The 22,929-nt window shown below is 39.9% G+C and overlaps 3 protein-coding genes across 5 annotated transcripts in view; 2 read left to right on the top strand and 1 right to left on the bottom strand.

The window, feature by feature from the left end:
- Positions 1 to 1,824: 1,824 nt before the first annotated feature.
- commd6 (COMM domain containing 6) lies at positions 1,825 to 5,161 on the bottom strand. The gene is made up of 7 exons (XM_080457008.1): positions 5,108 to 5,161; positions 4,689 to 4,747; positions 3,978 to 4,043; positions 3,812 to 3,888; positions 3,334 to 3,502; positions 3,024 to 3,176; positions 1,825 to 2,854 (listed from the first exon to the last, which is right to left on the bottom strand). Exons 1-7 carry the CDS (start codon positions 5,130 to 5,132, stop codon positions 2,804 to 2,806), a joined length of 600 nt encoding a protein of 199 aa, XP_080313134.1. The 5' UTR covers positions 5,133 to 5,161; the 3' UTR covers positions 1,825 to 2,803.
- Positions 5,162 to 8,092: 2,931 nt separating this feature from the next.
- On the top strand, positions 8,093 to 13,189 carry uchl3 (ubiquitin carboxyl-terminal esterase L3 (ubiquitin thiolesterase)). Of its 3 annotated transcripts, none has more exons than XM_080457159.1 (9): positions 8,093 to 8,221; positions 8,452 to 8,463; positions 9,397 to 9,525; positions 9,937 to 10,093; positions 10,306 to 10,391; positions 10,514 to 10,561; positions 11,812 to 11,887; positions 12,241 to 12,299; positions 12,422 to 13,189. In XM_080457159.1, exons 1-9 carry the CDS (start codon positions 8,180 to 8,182, stop codon positions 12,503 to 12,505), a joined length of 693 nt encoding a protein of 230 aa, XP_080313285.1. In that variant the 5' UTR covers positions 8,093 to 8,179; the 3' UTR covers positions 12,506 to 13,189. The 3 variants fall into 3 exon arrangements, with proteins under 3 accessions (XP_080313285.1, XP_080313286.1, XP_080313287.1); XM_080457160.1 differs by having other exon boundaries at positions 8,119 to 8,221; positions 8,452 to 8,494; XM_080457161.1 differs by lacking the exons at positions 8,093 to 8,221; positions 8,452 to 8,463 and adding an exon at positions 8,474 to 8,527.
- Positions 13,190 to 13,948: 759 nt separating this feature from the next.
- lmo7a (LIM domain 7a) overlaps positions 13,949 to 22,929 on the top strand; it is a 58,772-nt gene continuing 49,791 nt past the window's right edge. Inside the window, exons 1-3 of the mRNA XM_080412162.1 lie at positions 13,949 to 14,153; positions 14,829 to 14,914; positions 22,021 to 22,091. Of these exons, the coding sequence (XP_080268288.1) occupies positions 14,846 to 14,914; positions 22,021 to 22,091 (140 nt within the window). The 5' untranslated portion in view covers positions 13,949 to 14,153; positions 14,829 to 14,845. The remainder of the gene's footprint in view (positions 14,154 to 14,828; positions 14,915 to 22,020; positions 22,092 to 22,929) is intronic.

Below are 22,929 nucleotides of genomic sequence, written 5' to 3'. Positions count from 1 at the left end.
TTTCTTGTGATAACATCATCACCCGCTTTGATCGTGAAACTCTCAGCCTTGCTAAGGTTAGAACTGGACCCAAAGAGGATGGATTCAGTTTTACCCAGGTGTAATGATAGTTTGTTGTCGGAGAGCCAGATACAGATCGTGTCAAGTTCAGAGCTGAGTTTTCTCAACCTGCAACCTGCTGGTCTCTGTCCGAGACCAGCAGAGCAGAGTCATCTGCGAACAGGAGCAGTTTGCAGTCGCAAGCTGAAGACATATCGTTCACATATATCAGGAACAGTAAAGGTCCTAGTATACTTCTTTGCGGAACACCACAAGTCACCACCACAAGCCTAATATAGGGAACCGTCACACCAGTAACTTGTGTTGTCTTTCAGAGATGGGACATTTAATATAATGAGTAAATAAAATAGTATAGTCTATCTACTGTTTATACAGTATATAACTATCACAACAGTTAATATAATGAGTAAATAATAATATACAGTCTATCTACTGTTTATACAATATAACTATTACAACAGTTAAAGGTAGGATAAGTGATTTTCTTTGGTTAAAATAAGTGTTAAATAGCTCTATATTCTGATAGAACTCATTGCTATAGAGTCATTAGAGTGTTTGTTCAGTAAAAGGAGTCTCCTTGTCTCTACAGCTCTTTATTAAACAGAAAATGCATTTTCGTTTCAGTTTCAGTTTAATTTCCAATTTTATCCAATCAGGATAGAGAACTCAACAATCAGGATATAGATTAAACAAATGCAATTGGAAGTGATGACACTAAGAAATGAGCAGGCAAAATTGGAACTGGAACACTATAAAAATGAAGCTTAAAAATGGGTACTTTCTCCTGATTGGCTGAGATTTTGACACCTACCGGAAAATGTATTTTCTGTTTATTAAAGAGCTGGAGAGACGGGGAGACTCCTGTTACTGAACAAACACTCTACAGCAATGATTACTATCAGAATATAGTGCTTTAACCTTTTAACAAAATACTTTTTGTTTTATCCAAAAAATATCACTTACCTTCAATATAATGAGTAAATAATAATATACAGTCTATCTACTGTTTATACAGTATATAACTATCACAACAGTTAATATAATGAGTAAATAATAATATACAGTCTATCTACTGTTTATACAGTAGGCCTATATAACTATCACAACAGTTAATATTAATGAGTAAATAATATACAGTCTAGCTACTATACCAGTGTTGCTCCCTAACTATAGTATAAACTAACTAACTAACTAACTATAAACGAACTAACTGACTGTAATCACTTTGCAAACATCTGAATCCGTTCATCTGTCTATAGTCAAGGGCCTTTGTCGCCCTCATGTGGACAAAATGAGTAAATACAAGTGGAAGTCGTCAATAAATAACTCTTTTTATAAAACATTAAAACGAGATGAATGCAGCATGACACCAGATGAGACGCATTGTGAGCTTGTAGATCGGCTATTTCCGGCGTGAGACACCGTCGTAGAACAGAGTATTTAAGAATAAAAACTAAATTAAAAATATTTTGAAAAAAAAAAAGGAAGCGCTCACGTTGCGTTGTGTGTGAGGCTTGTCCATAGGGTTAATCAGAATACTGATATTATTGATTTCAGCTGTTACTGGGCACCAAAACATTCTGGCCACTAGGGACAACAGGGCACCTTGGACATGTGGGCACCTGGAAGAGTGGGTACTTCGGGGTGGAGAAGACTGGACACTAGGAAGAGTACTATGGGTACTGTGCCAGTACCCACACATCTGAAGGTAATCGTAAACTCCCTTATACATACATGGGACACATAGTATGGAATCATTAAAAAAAAGGTTTCAAATATTTATTTTTACTATTTACATGATCAAGTTACAGTGGATACAAGTATAAGAACAAACAAAAACAAAGGCTGCAGAGGTCTGTTCAGGATAATATCCATATCACATGACCTGTTATCTGACAAAACACACAGTGACTTATAAACTTATGGCATACTGTATCTGTAACAGTCATCTAAAGTGGCAACAGTCACTATAAGTAACTTCTCCATAAAGGAGGGCAGTTTTTGAACGACAATCCAGAGCCTTTACCTCATATTGTTGTCCAATAATGATTCCTTGTAGGAAGGGGGTTAAACTAGCCAAAACAAAAGCAAACTGAGTTTTTGTAAACAATAGATTTTCAAAATCCTTTCTTATAAGCTATCCAAACTAGAGAAACGGTACCAAACTAGTGCAAAGTAGTAAAGTATATTCTTATATTATTTAAGTCTTTGTCTATCTGTGGTGTAATACGTAGGTAGTATGCAGTGTATAGCTGGAAAATTGCAAATAGATTACAAACAAAAGTAGTCCATTGTACAAAATAGAAGCACTCAACAGTATTGTCTAAATGCATTTTCCTTCTTTTACAACTGAAAAGTACACCATGTTAAAAGCAAAAGTACTGATCAATGCAAACTATGTCATCATAATCAATGTAAACCTTATCAATGTGAGACATAGCCGTTGAAACTAATGTCGCTCCTCTGCAACATAGATCAGGGTTCTGTAGAAGCAATATTTCAGTAACATGAGGAGATGTTCATCATAGAGCATTCTACTATATTTTGCATATTAGGGACACATAAAACTCATTGACACTATAATGTAGAGCCATGCCAATGAGTAACAATATTAACAATATATATTTATAGTCGTATTTGAGCAATGCTTTTGTCACAGCAAAAATACAGCATCTTATGTCAAACATGTGTCACACGTTCATTAATAACGAAAGGTGAATTCTGCAATCTGCAGTTGCAATCATCACACAGTCTCCAAAACAGCAGCCATCTCCTTGAACTGCTTGTGAAAGTTCTGCAGCGGATGTAAAGAAAAGATCGAAGTCAGGCATGATGTTTATCAAACCGATTAAGGCTTTCAACATTATATCATATTGCAATGCTAATTAATGATGCAGATGCTTTATAAAATTGTACTCAAAGCAAGCACTGGATTCATAGGGCACATCCACTCAGATACGGACCTGAAACTGGGGAATGGTCATCTCAAAAGATCTCTGACAGATGTGTCCAGAGGGATGTGCGATCTTCAGCAGTAGAGACACGTAGGGAGAGTTGAGAGACCGACAGGTGTCAGAACTCACTGCCATGCCAAGTTTCCACTGCATGTCCACTAACTAGATAGAAACAGCAAAACACAAGACATATCAACACCAGTCATCTGCCACTCTTATGTCAGAAGAAGATGTGCAAAATAATATAGCAATATCTGTGTTCATGTTTATCAGTAGTACTGTCAATTGCATTCATCTACAAAAATAAATGATGTCATACCTGGCCAATGCTGAGAATGGCTTGGGCATCTTGTTGTGCATGGACTAGCGCCCCCTGATCACTCCACAGCCTGTGCATCACTTGCAGAGAGGCCCTGGGCCACTTCGTGCAACCGTCTTCCAGCCTCAACACTAGTTCATCCCCAGAAAGGTTACTTTTCCCAGCAGACCTAATACAATACATAGCAATCAAAATGTTTGGTATCGGCTTATGCAAACAATTATGTGTGATTAACCTGTGAAGCCAGGGAAAAAAAGCACACTTGATATTAAAGATCATCAGTTTTGTTTGGGACCTCCTAATAAATAATGCAATCTACTCCAACTGCACAAACTCAATGCATATCACATTGTGATGCCTTTACTATATCAAAATAAATATAATGCCAGTAAGTACAGTAGGACACCTTGCCATTACATTCTGTAGGTGGCTAGGGGCCACACACCATTACATGGGACAAATACAAGAGGGCAATTACCTGAATGTTAATAAGAGATATCTGGTAACATTTTGTATAGTGTCCTGGTCGAGGCTAACTCCAGCTCTCTGAAACCTCTGTCCAGAACAAGAAAAGAACTTATGAAAGAGGGACAAGTGAAGATAATGTGCTGAGAGCAAAGAAATGTTAAGACATTTTTACTCACATCAGCGATTTCTGTTGAATCTACACCCCTAGTGTGTCCTTGAAGATAAGTTAGAATCTGCTGACACTGGAGATGAGAAGATTAGTTCTCAGAACCAACATCTCTGAAAAGGCAACAATCCACCATGCAATGCTAATTCCACACTGCATGAATACCTGTTGCGCTATACTGTAATGCCAAGCAAGATTTTATATTCAACAAATCAACATCACACGCACTGCTACTGAGGTTGTTGCTACATGCCATGGATATATAGCCAGTTTTCACCAGAACCATCAGTGGACAGTGTTTTGCAACGATTTGTCAAGCAGTGTCACATGAGCATCATACCGTTGCTATATGCAAGCTTAGCTGACTATTACGTCTAATGTGTGGGAAAAGGGTAGCAAAAAGTAACGTGGGAATGAAATCTAAGCTTAAATCTATAACATAAATAACACCAGGATTTCAGTGCCTGGCTTTTCAAGCCATGATACTTAGTGCTTGTTCTATAGTTGCTATCTAAAAGGTGTGTGTGTGTGTGTGTGTGTGTGTGTGTGTGTGTGTGTGTGTGTGTGTGTGTGTGTGTGTGTGTGTGTGTGTGTGTGTGTGTATATGTATATGTATATGTATATATATATATATATATATATATATATATATATATATATACACACATATATGGAGAGAGAGAGAGAGAGAGAGAGAGAGAGAGAGAGAGAATATTCTCACTGTTTCAGCCAACAGATCTGGAGAAAGCCTTCCAATGTTTTCCACAAGTTTGTGTACATCTACAAAAGAGGAAATAAAAGGTAAAGCACGCGCTTAAATGTGTGGACGCTGACAAACTTAACAAAGTTACACACGAGTCATGACAACAAATGAAATAAATACGTCCTTGACAGACAGTGACACCGTTATAACCATCAGGTTCTGGTATTATACAGCTGTTAATCTATCACTCCATCATCTCACAGACAGTGTTGGTCTCAGCCCAAGCTAACGTTACCATCTAGCTAAGTTATTAGCTTTGTTTAGCCAAACCCCAAGTTATAGTAAGATCAGGTGGTGTATTTTGCACTACTGAATGCATACGGATTAGAAAACGTCTTCGTTAAGTAGGGTCACCTAAAACGTAAGTTAAAACCCACCATATGATGTGTCTAGCCCAGGCATCTTCTCTGAATAACACCGCTCACAGAAAACTGAAGCAGACAGCAGCAGAGTGTTGCCAGATTCTGGGAGACAAATAAGCAACCAGGTCCAGGAAAACAAGCCCAAACGAAGCAACTAGGCCACAAGAAAAAAATCTTGAAGAAAATGTGAAATGTGGATTGTGGATTTTTTTTAAATGTTTTAACAACACAAATCTTGTATATTGATGATTGGTATAAAATATTTTCAGATGGGGGTCTGCAGACAAATACATATTCATTTGGGGGACCTTGACATGAAAATGTTTGAGAACCACTGGTTTTAAAACAACATTTAGAAAGCAAGCCCAAAATAAGCAACCCGCAACTCAAATATTTACATGCAACTTTACAGTCATACTTCCGGTACGTGGATTTCAAAATAAGACTCAAGAGTTTGTTTTATGTTTTTATAATAATAATAATTATTATTATTACATTGTTATTACTGTATTATTATTATTTTACTTTACTGAAAAACTAAATTAATGATAAAATATTACTACCTACCAAAAGGGGAGGTAAACTCCCATTGAAAGGTGATGGCATTCACTGCCTACAGTTTCTTTTTTCTTATTTTTTCCATTTTTCTACTTTGTACATTTGCTGTCTTATATTTGTTGATGATGGCCTATGGCTTATTTCCATTGAGATCCAGTGTATTCAATTCATCGAGACATTTAAAGACAAATAATAATATACAATAATATGCAAAACATCATATATACGAGTAGTAATGAAAAAGCAAAATATGGATTTAAGTCCCCAGACCTTTTCTGTGTTATCCTTTTAGCTCAAATGTCTGACTTTACCTTGTGCTGTTTACATTTCTGTCTAATAAAGTATTTCAATCAATCAATCATATCATATTTTTCGTTTTTATTTTGAAAGCAGATTGGTGGCACTCAGTTACTCAGTACTCAACAGCAACAGTGCCTAGGCCCAACAGAAGAGTACAACAGCTCCATCTTGTGGATTCCCTGCGTCAATGCAACATAAAATTTCGCACATACACTTAAAAAAATATGAATATAACAAAAGAAAACCTAATATTAGAATATCGCAGAAACAAGGATAAATCAGTGGTGTAAAGTAAGTACATGTACCCATGTACTTAAGTAAAATTTTGAGGTATTTTTACTTTATTGGAGTGTTTCCAGTACTTTAGTTTTACTCCACTACATGGGGCAAATATTATACTTTTACTCCAAGTCCACTAGACTGATTTGAAAACTTTAGTTAGTTACTTTGTAGATTTGTATTATTAATACAAAACGGTCATTACCCAGATGATCAGCCTATACATTTCGGCCATTTGAAAATAGAGCAGGGGTCTTCAACAGGGGGTCCGGGACCCCTAGGGGGTCCTCAGAGCTACTATAGGGGGTCCGCCATATCTTTGTGTGATAGGATTTAGTTTTTTTTTACATTAACCACTTGAACCTTAGAATTCCTTTTCTGAGGGGAACATATTAGCCAAAAATAGCAGATCTACAAGCTCTCAACGCCTTGCTTGTAGATCGGCTATTTTTGTAGAGGGAAAAAAGAGCAGACTAAGTTAAAAAATAATACTTTATACAATATAGAGTAGTAGGGGTCCCTGCTTCATCTCTCTCTCAGCTAGGGGGTCCTTGGCCTGAAAACGTTGAAGACCCCTGAAATAGAGGATATACAAGCTCAGAATGCGTCGCATTGTGTGTAATAATACATTTGAACTTGTGAAATGGGACATTCTGCATAATGATTACTTTCTACTTTTGGTACTTTAAGTACATTTTGATACCAATACTTTTGTACTTTTACTCAAGTAAATTTTGAATTCCGTCTTTTACTTGTAGGGTATTTCTACATTGGAGTATTGATACTTTTACCTAAGTAAAATAATTGAGTAGCCTACTTTTTCCACCACTGCAAGTACACCGGTAATGAATGGAAGAATGAAGAGACAGGCAAGCGAGTGCCCCACACAGTCTGACTGTACTCTGCGCGTCACGCCCATGACCCCGGGATGTTCCATTGTTGGTATAGCATGGGTGTATTTATAATTAATAACGTATCTTTCCCTCGACAAAAACTCAAAGAAGAGCTATTTTTGCGTAAGAATATATTCAAGAGTGTACTGTATGTTAAATATATGTCTCTGCCGTACACAACTATGGTCTATTAATTAAATTGCAGAGTTATGCATAAAGTCACCACCCTTTGTGGTACTCGGCGTTCAGTTCACTTCAGTGGTGCCATGTCCTTTTATTATAAGCGACTTTGGGCTTATTTTTCTTGTTGCTTGTAAATATTGGTAGTTTTTTTGGGCTTGTCTCTAAAGTGTAGTTGCTAATTTGGGCTATAAATTATTTTAACCAGTGGTTCTCAAATAGGACCCCCAAATTAGTATTTGTCCCCCATATCTGAAAATGTTATGTGCAAGGGTATCCCTAGAATGTCTGTGATCTTACATACATTTCATTATTATATTTTGAATATATGAAATGTAGTAAGATCACAGACATTCTAGGGCTAGTGCCAGGGTAGCCCTAGAATGTCTGTGATCTTAGTTTACATATATTTCATATATTATATTTGAAATACATGAAATGTATGTAAGATCACAGTCACAGACATTCTAGGGCTAGTGCCAGGGGAGCCCCGTACCAGATTTGTACTGAGAATGTTTCAAAAATATTCCAAATATTCCACATTTTATTTCACGATTTTTTTTTTAAATTAGCAGATCTACAAGCTATGCGACGCGTTGTGAGCTTGTAGATCGGCTATTTTCAATGTATACAGTATATTGGTTTAAAGTGCCCAACTGCCCATATAAAGTGCCATAGTTGCTTCTTTTGGGCATATTTTCCTAGACCTGGTTGCTTATCTCTCTCACAAAATCTGGCAACAATGGTTCACTTCTAGAAACACGGAAGCGCGTGTCGATCAGCTGTCAAACATACACAGTCATCTGCTTTGCTGCCTGAAAGTGTAACGTTGCTCAAGTCAAGTCTAGTCTGTTGAAAGAACAACTGTTCGTTCAGAATGGATGGACAACGCTGGTTGCCACTGGAAGCCAATCCGGAGGTATGTATTGTCAGTTTTCACATGCGTAAAACAAACTGTACAAAGGATATTAATTCACAGACGCGTGAGTGAATGCTAACTCATTGCTAACTATTCCTAGCTGCCGCTAGCGTGAGAACAAAAGCTGCAGTGGGTCGGCGTGGCTGGCTAGTCTGCTGAAATAAAACGTGTTGGTTAATACCGTTTTATTGGGGGCTGTTATTAATTTGTTTTTCTGTTTTTCCTTTCAGGTCATGAACCAGGTACGTGTCTCTCTCTCTGCACTGCAAGAAGGTTAGCCAATTATAAATTAGCCTACATTCCCAGGTGTGTTTTGAAATGCCATCTTTATTTTAAGATTATGCTAAAAAACGATGCGCTTTCTTTAGCTGTAGTATACAACCCTCGTAGACGTATTTATGATTCTGACGTTTTCAATCTACGAGAGTTGTAGGGTGCACTTCCCATAGTGACCTGGACTTTCTGCACTATGCCCCGTAGACACTCCAAACATTGTACAAAATGAAAATAAAGGCGCTTACCGCTGAGCCCCAAATGTTAACTGGCTCTACGGGGTAGTAGTGTAATGTAATAATCCATATCTTTCAATAAAGAAGTGTTTTAATGCCGTCTGTGGCCGATTCTGTCGGAAGTTCCCAATGGGCGGTAGTGACGTGAAGTGAGGGGGCGCATCCGGTGAAACCCGGAATTACACTAAATGTAAACAGGAAGTAAACGAGGGTGAAAAAATGGCGTTCGGCCACAGACGGCATTAAAACACTTCTTTATTGAAATAATGGATTATTACATTACACTACTACCCCGTAGACCCAGTTAACATTTGGGGCTCGGCGGTAAGCGCCTTTATTTTCATTTTGTACAATGTTTGGAGTGTCTACGGGGCATAGTGCAGAAAGTCCAGGTCACTATGGGAAGTGCACCCTACAACTCTCGTAGATTGAAAACGTCAGAATCATAAATACGTCTACGAGGGTTGTATACTACAGCTACGCTTTCTTATAGTTGTATAATCGGTAAACGTGGTCATCATTTCCAGGGTAGATATGTCATGTATGTATAGTATAGTTAAATGAGACTCTTTACTAAGCTACATTATGACAAAGTAAAAAGGGAAAGTGGTTGTTTTCTTTATAGTATAATCGCACTACTAAGCTTAACGTTCAGTGTCTCTTTAGTTCCTGTGTCAGTTAGGTTTGCTTCCAACCTGGCAGTTTGGGGATGTATATGGTTTGGATCCAGATCTCCTCGGCATGGTACCAAGACCAGTGTCTGCGGTTCTCCTGCTCTTCCCTGTCACAGAGAAGGTACGGTCTCGTTTCTGCTTTCAGGTGGCTAACAGTAAAACCCTGAGTGTTTAACTCTTGAGTGACATTGTGTACAAATGTACTCAATGAAAAAGGTGTCACAAAGTGACAAAAGGCACGCACATGATCCTGTCCTGCTGGGCTGGGTGCTGGATCAAAAAATTTGACATGAAATAACAATAAAAGGTCGTGCACACCAAAATGCTGCTCCCATCGTGGGTGGGTCAGACCTTCAGTAAGGTCTGAGGAAGAGCTTCCCTCGAAACGTTTCCAATAAAGAAAGAAAAAAACACGATGGGAGCAGCATTCTGGTGTGTGGATTTTATTGTTATTTCATACAAATGTAATCAACCCTACACACACTGCCTACATAAGGATGTGCAAATGTTGACTCTTCGTTCCCCTGTCCAGTATGAGTCATTCAGGCTCGAGGAGGAGGCGAAGATTAAGACACAGGGACAGGAGGTGTCTCCTGCAGTCTACTTCATGAAGCAGACCATTGGAAATGCGTGTGGAACAATAGGCTTAATTCATGCTGTGGCGAACAACCGAGGACATCTGGAATTTGGTAAGTGCTTAACAGTAACAAGTGTGTCCCTTCTTAGGTCGACATTCACTCTCACATTGTTGTAACTTAGTTTGAACAGCATGTTGTTGCCCGGGAATTTGAATTTGGGAAGATACTGTTCTGTAGGTATGAGAAAATGGGAGTTTAATAAAACGATACATTGGGAACTCCAGTGATGTTTTTGCCTTTTTAAAGTTGTCAATTCCCCTCAGAGCCTGATTCTCCACTGAAGAAGTTCTTGGAGCAATCCTCTAAAATGAGCCCAGAGGAAAAGGCTGTCTTCCTGGAAAAAGATGAGGTAAAATTAAGAATAGATTAAATAACAATTCCATTACTAAAACTGCATTAATTAACTATATGATAATTCACCTGCTTTGTCATTTGTGACTTAAAGAAACCCCCCCTCCCCTTCTCTTCCAGAGTATTCGTGTTACACACGAATCCAGTGCACAGGATGGACAAAGTGAGGTTAGCATTAAAGGACCGTTTCAACCATTTTCAACCTTTCATATAATTGGTCGTCACTATTGCTCATTATAAGATAAGATGGTACCATTTCTGTCTACTCGCTCTCTGTCTCAGAGGAGGGCTGTGGACAGTTCAGATACCTGCTTACCAGTGACATTATTGTTAGGCAGATTTCCCAAATGAAAAAAAGTGTTCTAGCTTCTATTTCAGTATGCTAACTTTACAGGAAGAGAGAGGCTGGATTGATTGAGCACTTTATTGAAAATGAATTCAAAAGGATAAATACACACGAAAGCCAGAGGGCTTGTTTCTATTGTTGTCCTTTTTGGGGAAATGTAAACTAAATGGTTACTATTAGCTTGGAATCCCCATCAATTATGTCATTGGTGCGAGCAGCGTTTTACTAAACGTTCGCAGTAGCCCCGTAGGGGCCCTACTGGGTGAGGCCCCGTAGGAATGGTGGGTGTTGTCAGATTCTAATACAGCCCGAATACCCGACCTTAGTACCGGTCTCAGCGGCTTGCCTCGTTAATCACTCGCCTCCCAACCCACACCTCCTGGGTTCAACTCCCGCTTAAGACATAACTTTTTCCAACAACCGTGGAATACTTTTTTTTCGCCGAAGTATAGTTTTGGACCGCGACGAAGGGGCGCAGTCTCAAGCGAACTTGAGCCACGAGAAGCACCACCGAGCGTGCGAGTTGCCGTGCTGAACGTTGCGAAGTTAGCTTGAGCCTACTCAGCCCAGTCAGAGTTATGTACCGATAGGCACAGAAATGTAAATTATCGCCCCGCCCCCCCCCCCCCCCCCCCAAGGCAATGCCAGCGCCAAGCATCATTTTCCACCACGGAGTACTGTCCTCCTGGCCCCGCCCCCCGCTACTGAGAGCGGTTAGTAAAATGCTGGTCGCGTCATTGGTAGGCAGGTTTCTGAACTGTCCATAGCCCACCAACGAAGTGCTCCTTAAGCTTCAGATTATCTGTATTTTCATTTATGTGGCTTTTAATTAAGTAGAATCATTAAGTCATCTATCTATTGTCTAATATACATTTACAAGCTTGATTAAATGGTAAATTATTGTGAGGTATGTCCTATGTGTAAAACACCTTGTGGAAAATGGCCACATGCATGTAAGATGTGTGCATGGAACTGGATGCATTCATTTAAAAATGCTCTCAATTTTAACTGCAGTGTAAATGTATTACACTTCAGAAACAATGACTTGATCTCTGTTTATTGTTTATCTTAGGCACCAAGTATAGATGAAAAAGTAGATCTACATTTTATAGCATTTGTGGATGTTGGAGGACAATTATATGAACTGGGTAAGTTATCAGCTTCTGAACTTTCTTTTTTGATATTACAAAGATCCAATATTTTTTTTGTTTAAATTATATGACTGCTTAAGGGAGCCAATTAATGCCCTCTGCAGTGATATTAATCAGATTCGAATACGACCCTGTCTTGTCTCACATACTGTATCTCTCCTCTCTGCTCTTGGTTTTCAGTCTCTCCACACTGACATATCTGAAATAAAACATTAAAATGCCAAACATAATTCTAAAAACGCAAAAACTGCTGACTACTCAACTTGAACTACCCTACGATTAATGTATTTGGTTTTAACAGGTTATTTACTGCAGTAAAACATTAACATGTCTACCTTTCATGTATGCAGATGGCCGCAAGCCTTTCCCTATTGTTCATGGGAAAACCTCTGAAGATACCTTCCTTGAGGTAAGAAATTAATGTAATGACGTAATAATTACAAGTACGACAGTGAAAAACATGATATCGTTGCCTGTTTAACAGCAATTCATCAATTGTTTCTCTTGATCTGTGTTCTCTCTCTACAATAGGATGCTATAGGGGTGTGTAAGATTTTTATGGCTCGAGACCCTCAGGAGCTTCGCTTCACCGTTGTTGCCCTTTCCAAAGCATGAAGCTACTCTTCTTATGACACTCCCTTCTGATCACAGAGAAAAGCAAAGAAAAACAACTGCCAATCATTCTGAAGTGCTGACTTTATTAGAAGGTTAGATTTTTTTTATTTTATTAGATTAGCCTGTGATGTGGGGATCATGTTCAAAAGAAAGGGAAATCATTCTAAAGTAATGTTCCACACTTGTTATGTTGCTGTTAAGTTGTGCACTCAGCAAGGGAGTTAAAATGTTGCCATGCAACAAAAATTCGTTGGTGTACGATCAAAGTTTCCCATATTACTTGAAACCTGCACTAAAGTTTGTTGATGTAGTGTGTTTGGCACTAGTTGTTAAGGCAACAAAGGTTTGGCAATATTTTCTTGATGAGGCTGTGCGAAATTGATTTCATTGCTATGGGCTTGAAAGAATCTGGCAAGAATTTCTTGCATGTCTCTGTCTGAAGTCAATGGCATACAAATCAGTTTTGTAAGATGTTGATAAATAAGTTAATTAGAATACTTGCTTTGAAAAGACGTAGGCTTAAAGCTACTGTGTGAAGTAATGGTGTTAAAGCTGATAAGTCTACCTGCTATGCGAGGCTAACTTGGGGATTTACAAGATCAAAATGTAAATGATACATCTATGCGGAATGTGCCTAAAATTTTGTAATTATAAGAATTGGATGTTCTGTCAAATAAACACAAATTTATAAAACGTTTCTCTATGCTTTTGTACTTTAAGATGGACAGTATTTCAGGTTGTATTAAAACTACTAATAATAAATGGTATTAACATGTATATATTGAGTAACTTTATATAGTTAGTGTATCTAGTGTAGATTGGAAGAAGACTGCCAATGTAGTAATATTTTTGATTGCCACCATTACCTCGCAGTGGCAGACGCAGTGATCTCAGCAGTGGAAGAAAATCCAACTTGAGAGAGATCTTCTATCCTACCTGTAATAAATGTGACATGTATTAATTTGCATGGCAGCTTAAGTAAAGAAGTCTAAATAATGGTTGGTTATATATAGCAAACATTAAAAAGCAATAGCTTGAGTGTCGACATGCTGATTCAATTAATGTCATATTTTGTACATTCTTTCCAAAAGAAAATGTTTCTTGTCATTACTTTATTTCAAATCGTGGTATTAAATAGCCCTGAAACATGACTGTCATAAGCATCATGTGAACCATGGCTAGGTATTAAATAGACATGTTAGTTTTTTTTTAAGGTAACTGAAAAGGACAGCTACTTCTCACTAATAAGATATTTATTGCAACAAGCATAACATTTGTGAAGTAAAGATTTATGTCTGTGTTTGTGTATATCCATTGAAAGCTGGCCATTTAGTGTGACCTCAAAGAACAGCACAGCACCACATAATTGCCACTGGGCGGCGTCTCAGGAGAGTACTATCGTGCATGGAGTTTTCAGGAGAGAGCGAGAGAATTAATGCTGCCCTTTTTTAGAGTCCCGTTGTCTGCAACGCAACTTCAGATGAATAGAGTTAGCAGCTCCACTGTCTCCCACTCCTTTAAAAAACCAAGTATTTAGCCTACTTCTTTACTTCTGCGCGTCCCCGAAGACCCGTTTGGTTGCGGAAAGGTGGAGCGGGCATAAGGGATTGTCAAAGAAGTAAAGGTGCGTCAGAGCAGAGGAAAGCAGGTAGGCAACAGAAGTTTAATACACCTCATGCATTGATCTTGTTTCATGATTAGCCGAGCTAACTCAACTTAACGAAAACGTAGTTCATCAGTATTTAGTAGGAGAGGGCAGGCTAGTAACCCCCAGGTGTTAATAGGGCGATGGCTGCCTGTCACCGCTTGATGACTGAAGGTGTCTATGCTTGTTTGATTTACAGTGTGTTACACTCAGTATTGCCAGATTCTGCGAGAGAAATAAGCAACCAGCTGTATGAAAACAAGCACATAAGAAGCTACACGAGCACTTAGTTTGAACCCGATACATAATACATCAGCCATTTGAAAATAGCCGATCTACAAGCTGTGATGTGTTGTGAGCTTGTAGATATGCAATTTTTTTTAAAGTGATAAAACAAATATATTTTTTACAAATTTTAACAACACAAATCTGGTACGGGGGTCCCTGGCACAACATATTTTAGATGGGGGGGGGGGGTCCGTGGCCAAATACATATTAATTTGGCCAATATACCAATACTACCAATATTTACAAGCAACTTTACAGAAAAACAAGCCCAAAGTCGCTTATAATACGCGGACATGGCAACACTGGACCACACTGTCACTGATAAATGCTGGGTCGGTAGCTGCTCGGTATGAATTGAGATCGCACTTCGGTCACTTTGATGTTATTCAGGTGGATAATTTCTTGCGATGGAGTGGCGTGAGCAATCAACTGTCGGCTGCGACGAAGCCTATCTGGAAGCACAGAGATGGGTTGAGGTAAGAGCAACACGCAATCGTCATATAGCATACTTTTTCTCGGTTGAGTTACCCTTACTTTGTACCATGTTTACAGGTGTAGGTGTGGGGACTCAACAACACCTGTTTGTTTATTTAGTTTATTTATTGAGACTGAGGGGTAGGCTGCATTGAGACCCAGGGGTAGGCTGCATTGAGACCCAACGGTTACAATAGGCCTACTTATTATAAATGTATAATGTTATTAACTACCTAAAACTGTGGTTGGTTGCTTGCCTTACCTTACTTACTTTTCCCTCTTACATTTGTGAGCGACCTCAGATTCAGAATGTAACGTCACAACAGCTGGAAGTATAGGTTTTGATTGATTGATTGATTGAATACTTTGATTAACTGTTTGCAAAAACAAAGCACAGAAAGTATAGTTCTATACAAGGTCTGCTAAAAGGATTAAAACCCAAGAAAGCACTATGGCTTGTTTCTATTGGGGTCCATGTGTTCATTCAATTCATCGAAACATTTAATGACAGACAAATACAATACTAAACATCATATAAACGAGTTATAATCAAACATATAAATATATATGGTAAGCTGTTGGGGGGGCCTGCTGGTTCAGGCTTGGACTTTTTACAGGGGCAAGTTCCGAATTGGAGCTAGATACACACGGTACATCAAACAGTGTATAAAGGCCAATGATGTTTACTTCACCAAGCATTGTGATATCTTATTTAACTATATTTTGTGTATTCAGCACAGTGGTCTTTTCTTTTTACCCTACTGTATATTCTGCATCTGTCTGTCTGTTCGTTCTCTCTCTCCCTCCCTCCTTCTGTAGTGCATTATCCTTAGTCCTTCAAACAGGTATTTGTCTTTGACCCCAGTTATCATTAGTGTGAGCCAGGTCCTTTGTCAGATCTTGCCTAGACCTGCTCATCAGATCTTTGAATGTTTTCAGCTTATGGCTTTGAGGCTCCAAATGCAAACAAACAGTGAGGAAGAAAAAAACAGACCATTAATTCATTTGGTAGATGAATGATAAAGCTGTTATGCAACAGAAGATAAGTTTATGTGGAAAGTCAGCCTGACTCAGTAGAGTTTCTGGGGTTTGGATTTTTGCCTAGTTTATGTGTTACAATAAACATTCACACTCAAATACAAACACAACTAGCGTATTGTAATAACAATGGTTTTGAACTTAACTTAACTTAACTTATTTGAGACAATGACACAATATGTCATGTTTGATCATTTTGTGAAACATGCATGTGTGTATTCATGTACAAGAATTGTAACGGATCAAGAAGTAGAACTGCAATATACATATCCTGTGCTTTCAATTACACTTTTCTACCTTTTAAAATGTCAAATTATCCCAAGTTTCCATCAAATATCCAGCCAGCTACCCATTCTTTCTTTTTTTTTTTCCCCGTTCCCTCTCTCTTTCTTTGTAAGAGAGTGAAATTATGTTTCCTGGCCTCATGAATTCCCTTCTCAGCAGGGCGTCAGGGAGCCGGTGCACCGGCTGTAACTAAACAAATATTGTTCTAATTTCATGAGGGGTGAATCTGAATACTTTCTATGTGACATCAGCGTCTCTCACACTTGCACACTGGCCCATTGTAGCGGCTTGGCTCATGGACTTTGGCAGGGGCATGATCACAGGCCGGAGCAGGGAGGGGGGGTAGTGTGTTTTCTTTTTTTTGGGGGGGGTCAGGTAAAAAAGTGTGGGCTGAATAGCTAGTATCGATATATCTGCACTGACGGGAGCAATACAATAGTGTGTTGAGTGATTTCTGTGGCAATTTTAGAGAATCTATTCCTTCAAAGGCAGAGTTTCGCTGGCCGTGGGGTCTTTGCTGAATGATTTACAGGGTGCTTGGCTTCACAGCACTTTTTTAACAGTGGCATGTGTTCATGGCTAGGTAGGTGGTGGTGTTAAAAACTAGACTTAAATGGTCTGGAGGTCTGTCACATGGATGCATTCCTGCATTGGCTTCCATGGCTGTGAGCATAGCCCTCCTCCTCCCCTCGGTGCACGATGGCTGTCAGGCAGTTCACTTCACTGTTCCCTACAACCACAGGGCTTTGTACGATAATGAAGGTCCTTGTTAATTGAATAGAAAGGTCTTTGACAACTTACTGTTAGTGTCAGCTCAGAAGAATATGCATACCGTGACAAGTAACATTAAACCATTGTTTGTGTGTTTTCAATAGTGTATTCTTATTACTGTTAGCTTCCTATTGAGCTTGACATGTGATACTAGACTTTGGTGACACAGTGCCGTTTTGTAATTATGTTGCAGTAAACCTTTTTTCTATGTGTTTGGAACTGTTCTTGTTGCAGTTTTTACTGTTTGTGAATGTTCTTATTACATTTATTACAAATATTGTGTCTTAAAGTATAGGTGTCTTTAGCAACTGTGAATTGACATACATTTTGTTCTCAAGTCAATATTTGAATGTTAATTTAATTGTAAAAATTCATAGGTCAATGTTTACACCTTCAGTGTTAAATTAACACAGGATTTTGCTGTATATGCTGGAATACTTAGAATAACCCTTAAAACAATCTTGGGCATTAGGCAGGAGTTTGGCATAGTCAAGATGGAAGGCAATTTAACAATGCAGGGGCTGATCTTTTCAATATCAAGTTTCACATCTAGCTTTGATTATTATTTTCCTCCTTTTGTGTCAGAGCGGCTGTTTGAAATGGCCTGTAGCTTCCTCAGATTCCTCGTTAGATTGTAGGGAATTAAGCCATCAGAAAGAACAATGGTATTATCCTCCTGTTATGTGGAATTCCTCATGTTGTTGTAATGGAAATATGCCCAACCCAACACCTGCAGTAATGGTTTTCAAACATTAAACATTTTGTGCCCAAGGCTCACCAAAGGGCAAGTCAAAATGTTTTAAATCAAATATGTCTACCCCTTGTAGAATATTTGAGTAATGATCATAATGATTTTTTTAAATATCTTTCCATAATCCATTCACAACCCAAATACATCTGTCTCTTCGGGTACCCACACTGGCAGTTGATATAAAAGGCTCGTCCAGTGACCCAATCTTATAAATGGCCTATACATGACATAAAGTGTTGTCTTTCACACTATGAGTTGTGTGGTCCTCAATAATGTCATTATATGGCTGCATTCTGTTTGACGACTCTTTTGACTGAACGCAATGACCAGTCATCTATGACAACATCCATTCAGATGTACTCATGTGAGGCAGGGCCTCACACAAGTAGACATGTACTACTGTATACAACAACTCTGACAGAGACACTGGACATCGCGTTCACAGTTTGTGTGTCCTGCAATGATGTCACTACCCATAGAGTTATTTGTCACACTATCTCTCCTCCAAATTGGTATTTATTGATGGTAGTGCCTGAGCTATTTGAACCATGCCTTTAGTTGTACAGCAATGCCACTTCTCTGCCCTCTGCGGAAGGAGTAAAGAATTTTGGAATAATTAGTGGTGGGCTGCATTCCGTGCGTCCAAACAAACCTTGAATGCTGAGTTGCCTCAGTGCCTTGCATGAATAAACAATAGCTGTGGTCAGAGACCCAGGACCCCCCTGTTCTGTAATGATTCACATCTACTGACACACAATACCACGATTTACGACTGACTTGGTGCATTTGCGCATTATTGGATTTACAGCACGTTTCTCACATGGGGTCATGCAGTGCCGACCCTGTCCATCTGGGGGCCCGAAGCAGGTTTAGGCAAGTCAGATTTAAGACTTTTTCAAATAAAATACTTTGCTAATACCACTTTAAATGATGGGGTCATCCATTTCTGTTCATCGGACAGAGAAGTGGGGGATGTCCACATCGTGCTCCCAGTGCAGTAGCCCTCAGTACATTTGACAGCATGCCTCTGGAGCACATTGAGGAGAGTTGAAGGGTCTGAAGGAGGGCTGTTTTTTCATATCTCTGCCTCTGCTCTAAGTCTCCCATGTTTGGCCAGAGCAGTGGTATGTTGCTGCAGATTAAACTTCTAAGCCGACATGGCAGGTTCAGCAGAGGAGGGAGGGTAATGTAGGCTGTGTCGTAGGGGACTTTAAACCAGTGGTTCTCAAACTTTTTCATGTCAAGGACCCCCAAAATGATATGTATTTGGCTGCGGATCCCCATCTCAAAAATAGCAGATCTACAAGCTCATATCTGCTATTTTTGAATAGCCAAAGTAGTAATTTTTTTCTGGGGACCCCCTGGTACCCCCCCAAGGTCCCCTGGGGTCCCCGGACCCCACTTTGAGAACCAATGCTTTAAACTGCTAATGATGACGATACAGAGGAGTAAAGGAACTCATACAGGTTAGTCACTGCTCAGGAGGTAGAGCTGCCGCTTTGGAATCGCAAGGTTCCCGGTTCGATCACCTACGCCTAAGTGTTCTTGAGCAAGACACTGAACCCCTAACTGCTCCGGATGAGCAGATTTGTGCCTTGCATGGTTTCCTCTGCCGTTGGTGTGTGCATGGGTGAATGTAATGCACACTGTAAAGCGCGTTGCATAAAAGTGCTATATTAATGTACCATTTACCATTTAGGTAGGTGCAGCTGTACAGTATGCGTCACTGCCAGGCGTGGGTCATGCCTTTGGGTCAGGAGATGGCAATAGACAATTCCGCTCATTTGATACAGTTACAGGAGTTAAGTGACTGGAATTTGGAATAATGGCAAACAACATAGTGTCAAGGACATACAGTAAGAAGACAGCACTGTTAGATGGAGAAAAAAGTGTTATGCTGTCTGCCCTCAATCATGTTTTTTTTCTCTTCATAACAATAATAACATATTAATAATAATAATAATAATATTCATGTTTAGTGTTTATGATCTTTTTGTTGTTACTTCTCTGAATACAGAATAGTTACTGAGTGAAACCCAATGAAAGCATGTTTTCGAAAGTAACAGTAGGGGTCAGGATTTCATCTGCCAAAACTAGGGTGTGACTGGTGTCATAAGTTACTGCTCTGTGTGTGTGTGTGTGTGTGTGTGTGTGTGTGTGTGTGTGTGTGTGTGTGTGTGTGTGTGTGTGTGTGTGTGTGTGTGTGTGTGTGTGTGTGTGTGTGTGTGTGTGTGTGTGTGTGTGTGTGTGTGTGTGTGTGTGTGTGTGCGCGTGCGTGTGTGTGCGTGTGCATTTGAAGCAGTGTGTATATGCATGTGTCTGCATGGGTCTTCTGTGTGGCTGCCTATTTGTCTGTTTGTCTAGGTTTTTAGCATCTGGTTCTGTATTTTTGTCAATGGAAGGTGGGAGGGGGGTTAGTCCAATTCCTTGGTGTGTTATGGAAAGACAAGTATTTCATAACAATGGCTACATCATCAGTCACATCATCTATTCTATTTTAAAGACATTTGAAGTCTGAAATGTTTGCAATGAAAATAAAGTGGTCCTTATTCACAAATAGACTTACTGTACAAGCAGATCTATCTGTATCTGGCAACATTTCCCTGTATGCATGCTACAGTGCACATGTACTGTGGCAAAATATGAATCTTATAATCAAATATATTACGTGGAGAGGGGGTGATAACAGAAATTAAAGGTATCCGGGTGGCGCAGTGGTGAAGCACTTGGCCACCACCAACGCCGAGGCCTGAATTTGAATCCCAGCAGCAGTGGCTCCAATGTACACAAATACACAAGCCAGGAGGGGATGGTGTCCTTATCAGGGCACCTGTTCAGCAGGGCGGGGAATTGTGGAAGATAGCGTGAACCTCTGTGCAGTGTGCACGTTACGATTTCCTGGTGAATCACCTCTGTCAGGAGACACATGGCTGTCTACGCCCTCCTCAGGATTACTTTGGCGTTTAAATAATTGTCACTGCAACATATTTGAAAGCCAAAAGGACAAAAGCTTACAACGAGACAGAAGCTGATGAATTTGGTTTGTGTGTATTGTTGACCAGTGTATGCCTGTACTTACTGGAATGAGCATTGCATTCGCATCATTTGTGCATAATTTGTATCTCTGTGAATGTCAGGGTAGTAATTCCCACACTGTCAGAGGCAAACACAATCATTGTGTCTTGTGTTCTTTAACTTTTTAGACGAATAAATAAATGGTTGCTGGGATCTGCCCTTTGAGCAATGGATTTCTTTTTTACAAATGTATTTATTTTAACAAAAACTAAACTAAAAACACAGTATGTTCATAAATGATGGTAATTGTTTTGGAAATTAATACTCAAAAGGTAGGCATTATCAGTTGATGGAGTAGTGCACCTCCTCCAGCTGTAGCTACTTGTTGTTTTTAAAACCTCAGGTATTGGTGCTCCTTGAGGGAAAATCCCAGAACAGGGAACAGGAAGCTGTTAAGGAGTGGTTATTGGCGTCAGTTTGACATCCTGTAATCCACTCCCACTTTTGTATATTATAATGTCTCTAGTCACGTTAATTGCCTTAGACGTGTCTAAATTCCACATAGAATAAATAAGTCTTCCACTTTTGCGAAAAAGTTGAAGAAATGCCAGCTGTTAAAGTTTTTAAAATGCAGTTATTGTCATCAGTGGCCATTACATGTGCAATTAGGTCTTAAAATCAAGGATGTAAACACTGTGTGTGTGTGTGTGTGTGTGTGTGTGTGTGTGTGTGTGTGTGTGTGTGTGTGTGTGTGTGTGTGTGTGTGTGTGTGTGTGTGTGTGTGTGTGTGTGTGTGTGTGTGTGTGTGTGTGTGTGAGGGTGCATGTCATGCATGCGATGCGCGTATGTTTTCCTGCCTAATGGGTCTTAGTGGTTTGAGATCATGGGAAAGGCATGAGGCTATAACACGGCACTGTGTTTCTCCAGCCCTCCAGATGCTCTCATAGCCTTGTGGTTCGGGCTGCCTGGCTCCGACTCTGTTTAGCAAAACTCTCCTGTTTACCAAAGTCTTCTAGCACTGAAGTGAGACAAGCTCAGCTATGCAGGACTCCAGGAATACCTGAGGAACTCTCAACCCTGTGTCCTGGAGAGACACTGTAGGAACGTGGGAGGAAATACCACTGACTTCCGTAGCTACTGTTCTCAACATCCTACCTTTCTTCTCCAACCACCGCCCACCCCCCCAATCCCCGTACCCCACCCCTCTCTGTTTTGCTCTCTATCTTTCTGTATCCTTTATTTTTCCAGGCGGTAACCAAGAAAGAATTTGGGGGCACCAACTTCCGATCAGCACTGGAGAATGGAGTCCTGTTGTGCGAGTGAGTACTACGCTTTTTTCCCAGCCACCTTTCTAAAGCCACTCATTCATTGGGAAGTCCTCTCTCCTCTCCAGATCTGCTCGCCACAGTAAGTGTTACTGAGATTTCCCAGGGCGCTTGGCAGATCCCTGCTGGGCGAACATTATTTGTTGGCCATGCTAATTGAACCAATGTTTTCAGACTACACAACAGAGGTTGCATTGTAGTTGTTGATGTTTTTAGTGTCAAACCAATGTGGGCTTGTTTGAGATTAGGCATTCTCTGATCTATTTCAAGAGGGATCGCCTTGCCTTGTTTGACAGATGTTGCTGAGCTGTGGATGGGAGTTCCATTTTTACTTTAATGAGTGCTGTGTGAAGCTGCGTGGTAATTGGAAATCCTCTAGCTGAGACCACATTGGAGAGCAAGGGAACCCTGCTTTCTCATTAGACTGAGTACATTACAAATCAGTAGATATGATGGGACAGAGAAAGAAATAAATTTAGCTTCACAGAACAGGCTTAGCATCGTTTGACTGGCCACCATTCTAAGTTGTGTGTGCGTGTGTGCGTGCGTGCGTGCGTGAGTGCACATATACGTGTATGTGCACATTTATGTTTCTGTGTGTGTGTGCGTGCGTGTGTGCGTGCGTGCGTATGCGTGCATGCGTGCGTGTGCATGAATATGTGAGCCAGTAGATGGACACAATAGTGTACTTTGGGTGAGTCAGCAGGATGCAGTAATTACCACAGGCCCATGCAGAATATCCCAGACCTCTCCTATCTATTCTAGGAACTGTTCTTCATTCTGCTGATCTGAGCCTGACTCCACGGTTTCATCATTCCCAGAGAACAGCAGA

The sequence above is a fragment of the Gymnoscopelus braueri genome (genome assembly GCF_963280865.1).
Source record: "Gymnoscopelus braueri genome assembly, chromosome: 18".
Taxonomy (NCBI): domain Eukaryota; kingdom Metazoa; phylum Chordata; class Actinopteri; order Myctophiformes; family Myctophidae; genus Gymnoscopelus; species Gymnoscopelus braueri.
The sequence above is the reverse complement of the archived record's forward strand: the minus strand, read 5'-3'. Positions and strand labels throughout refer to the sequence as shown.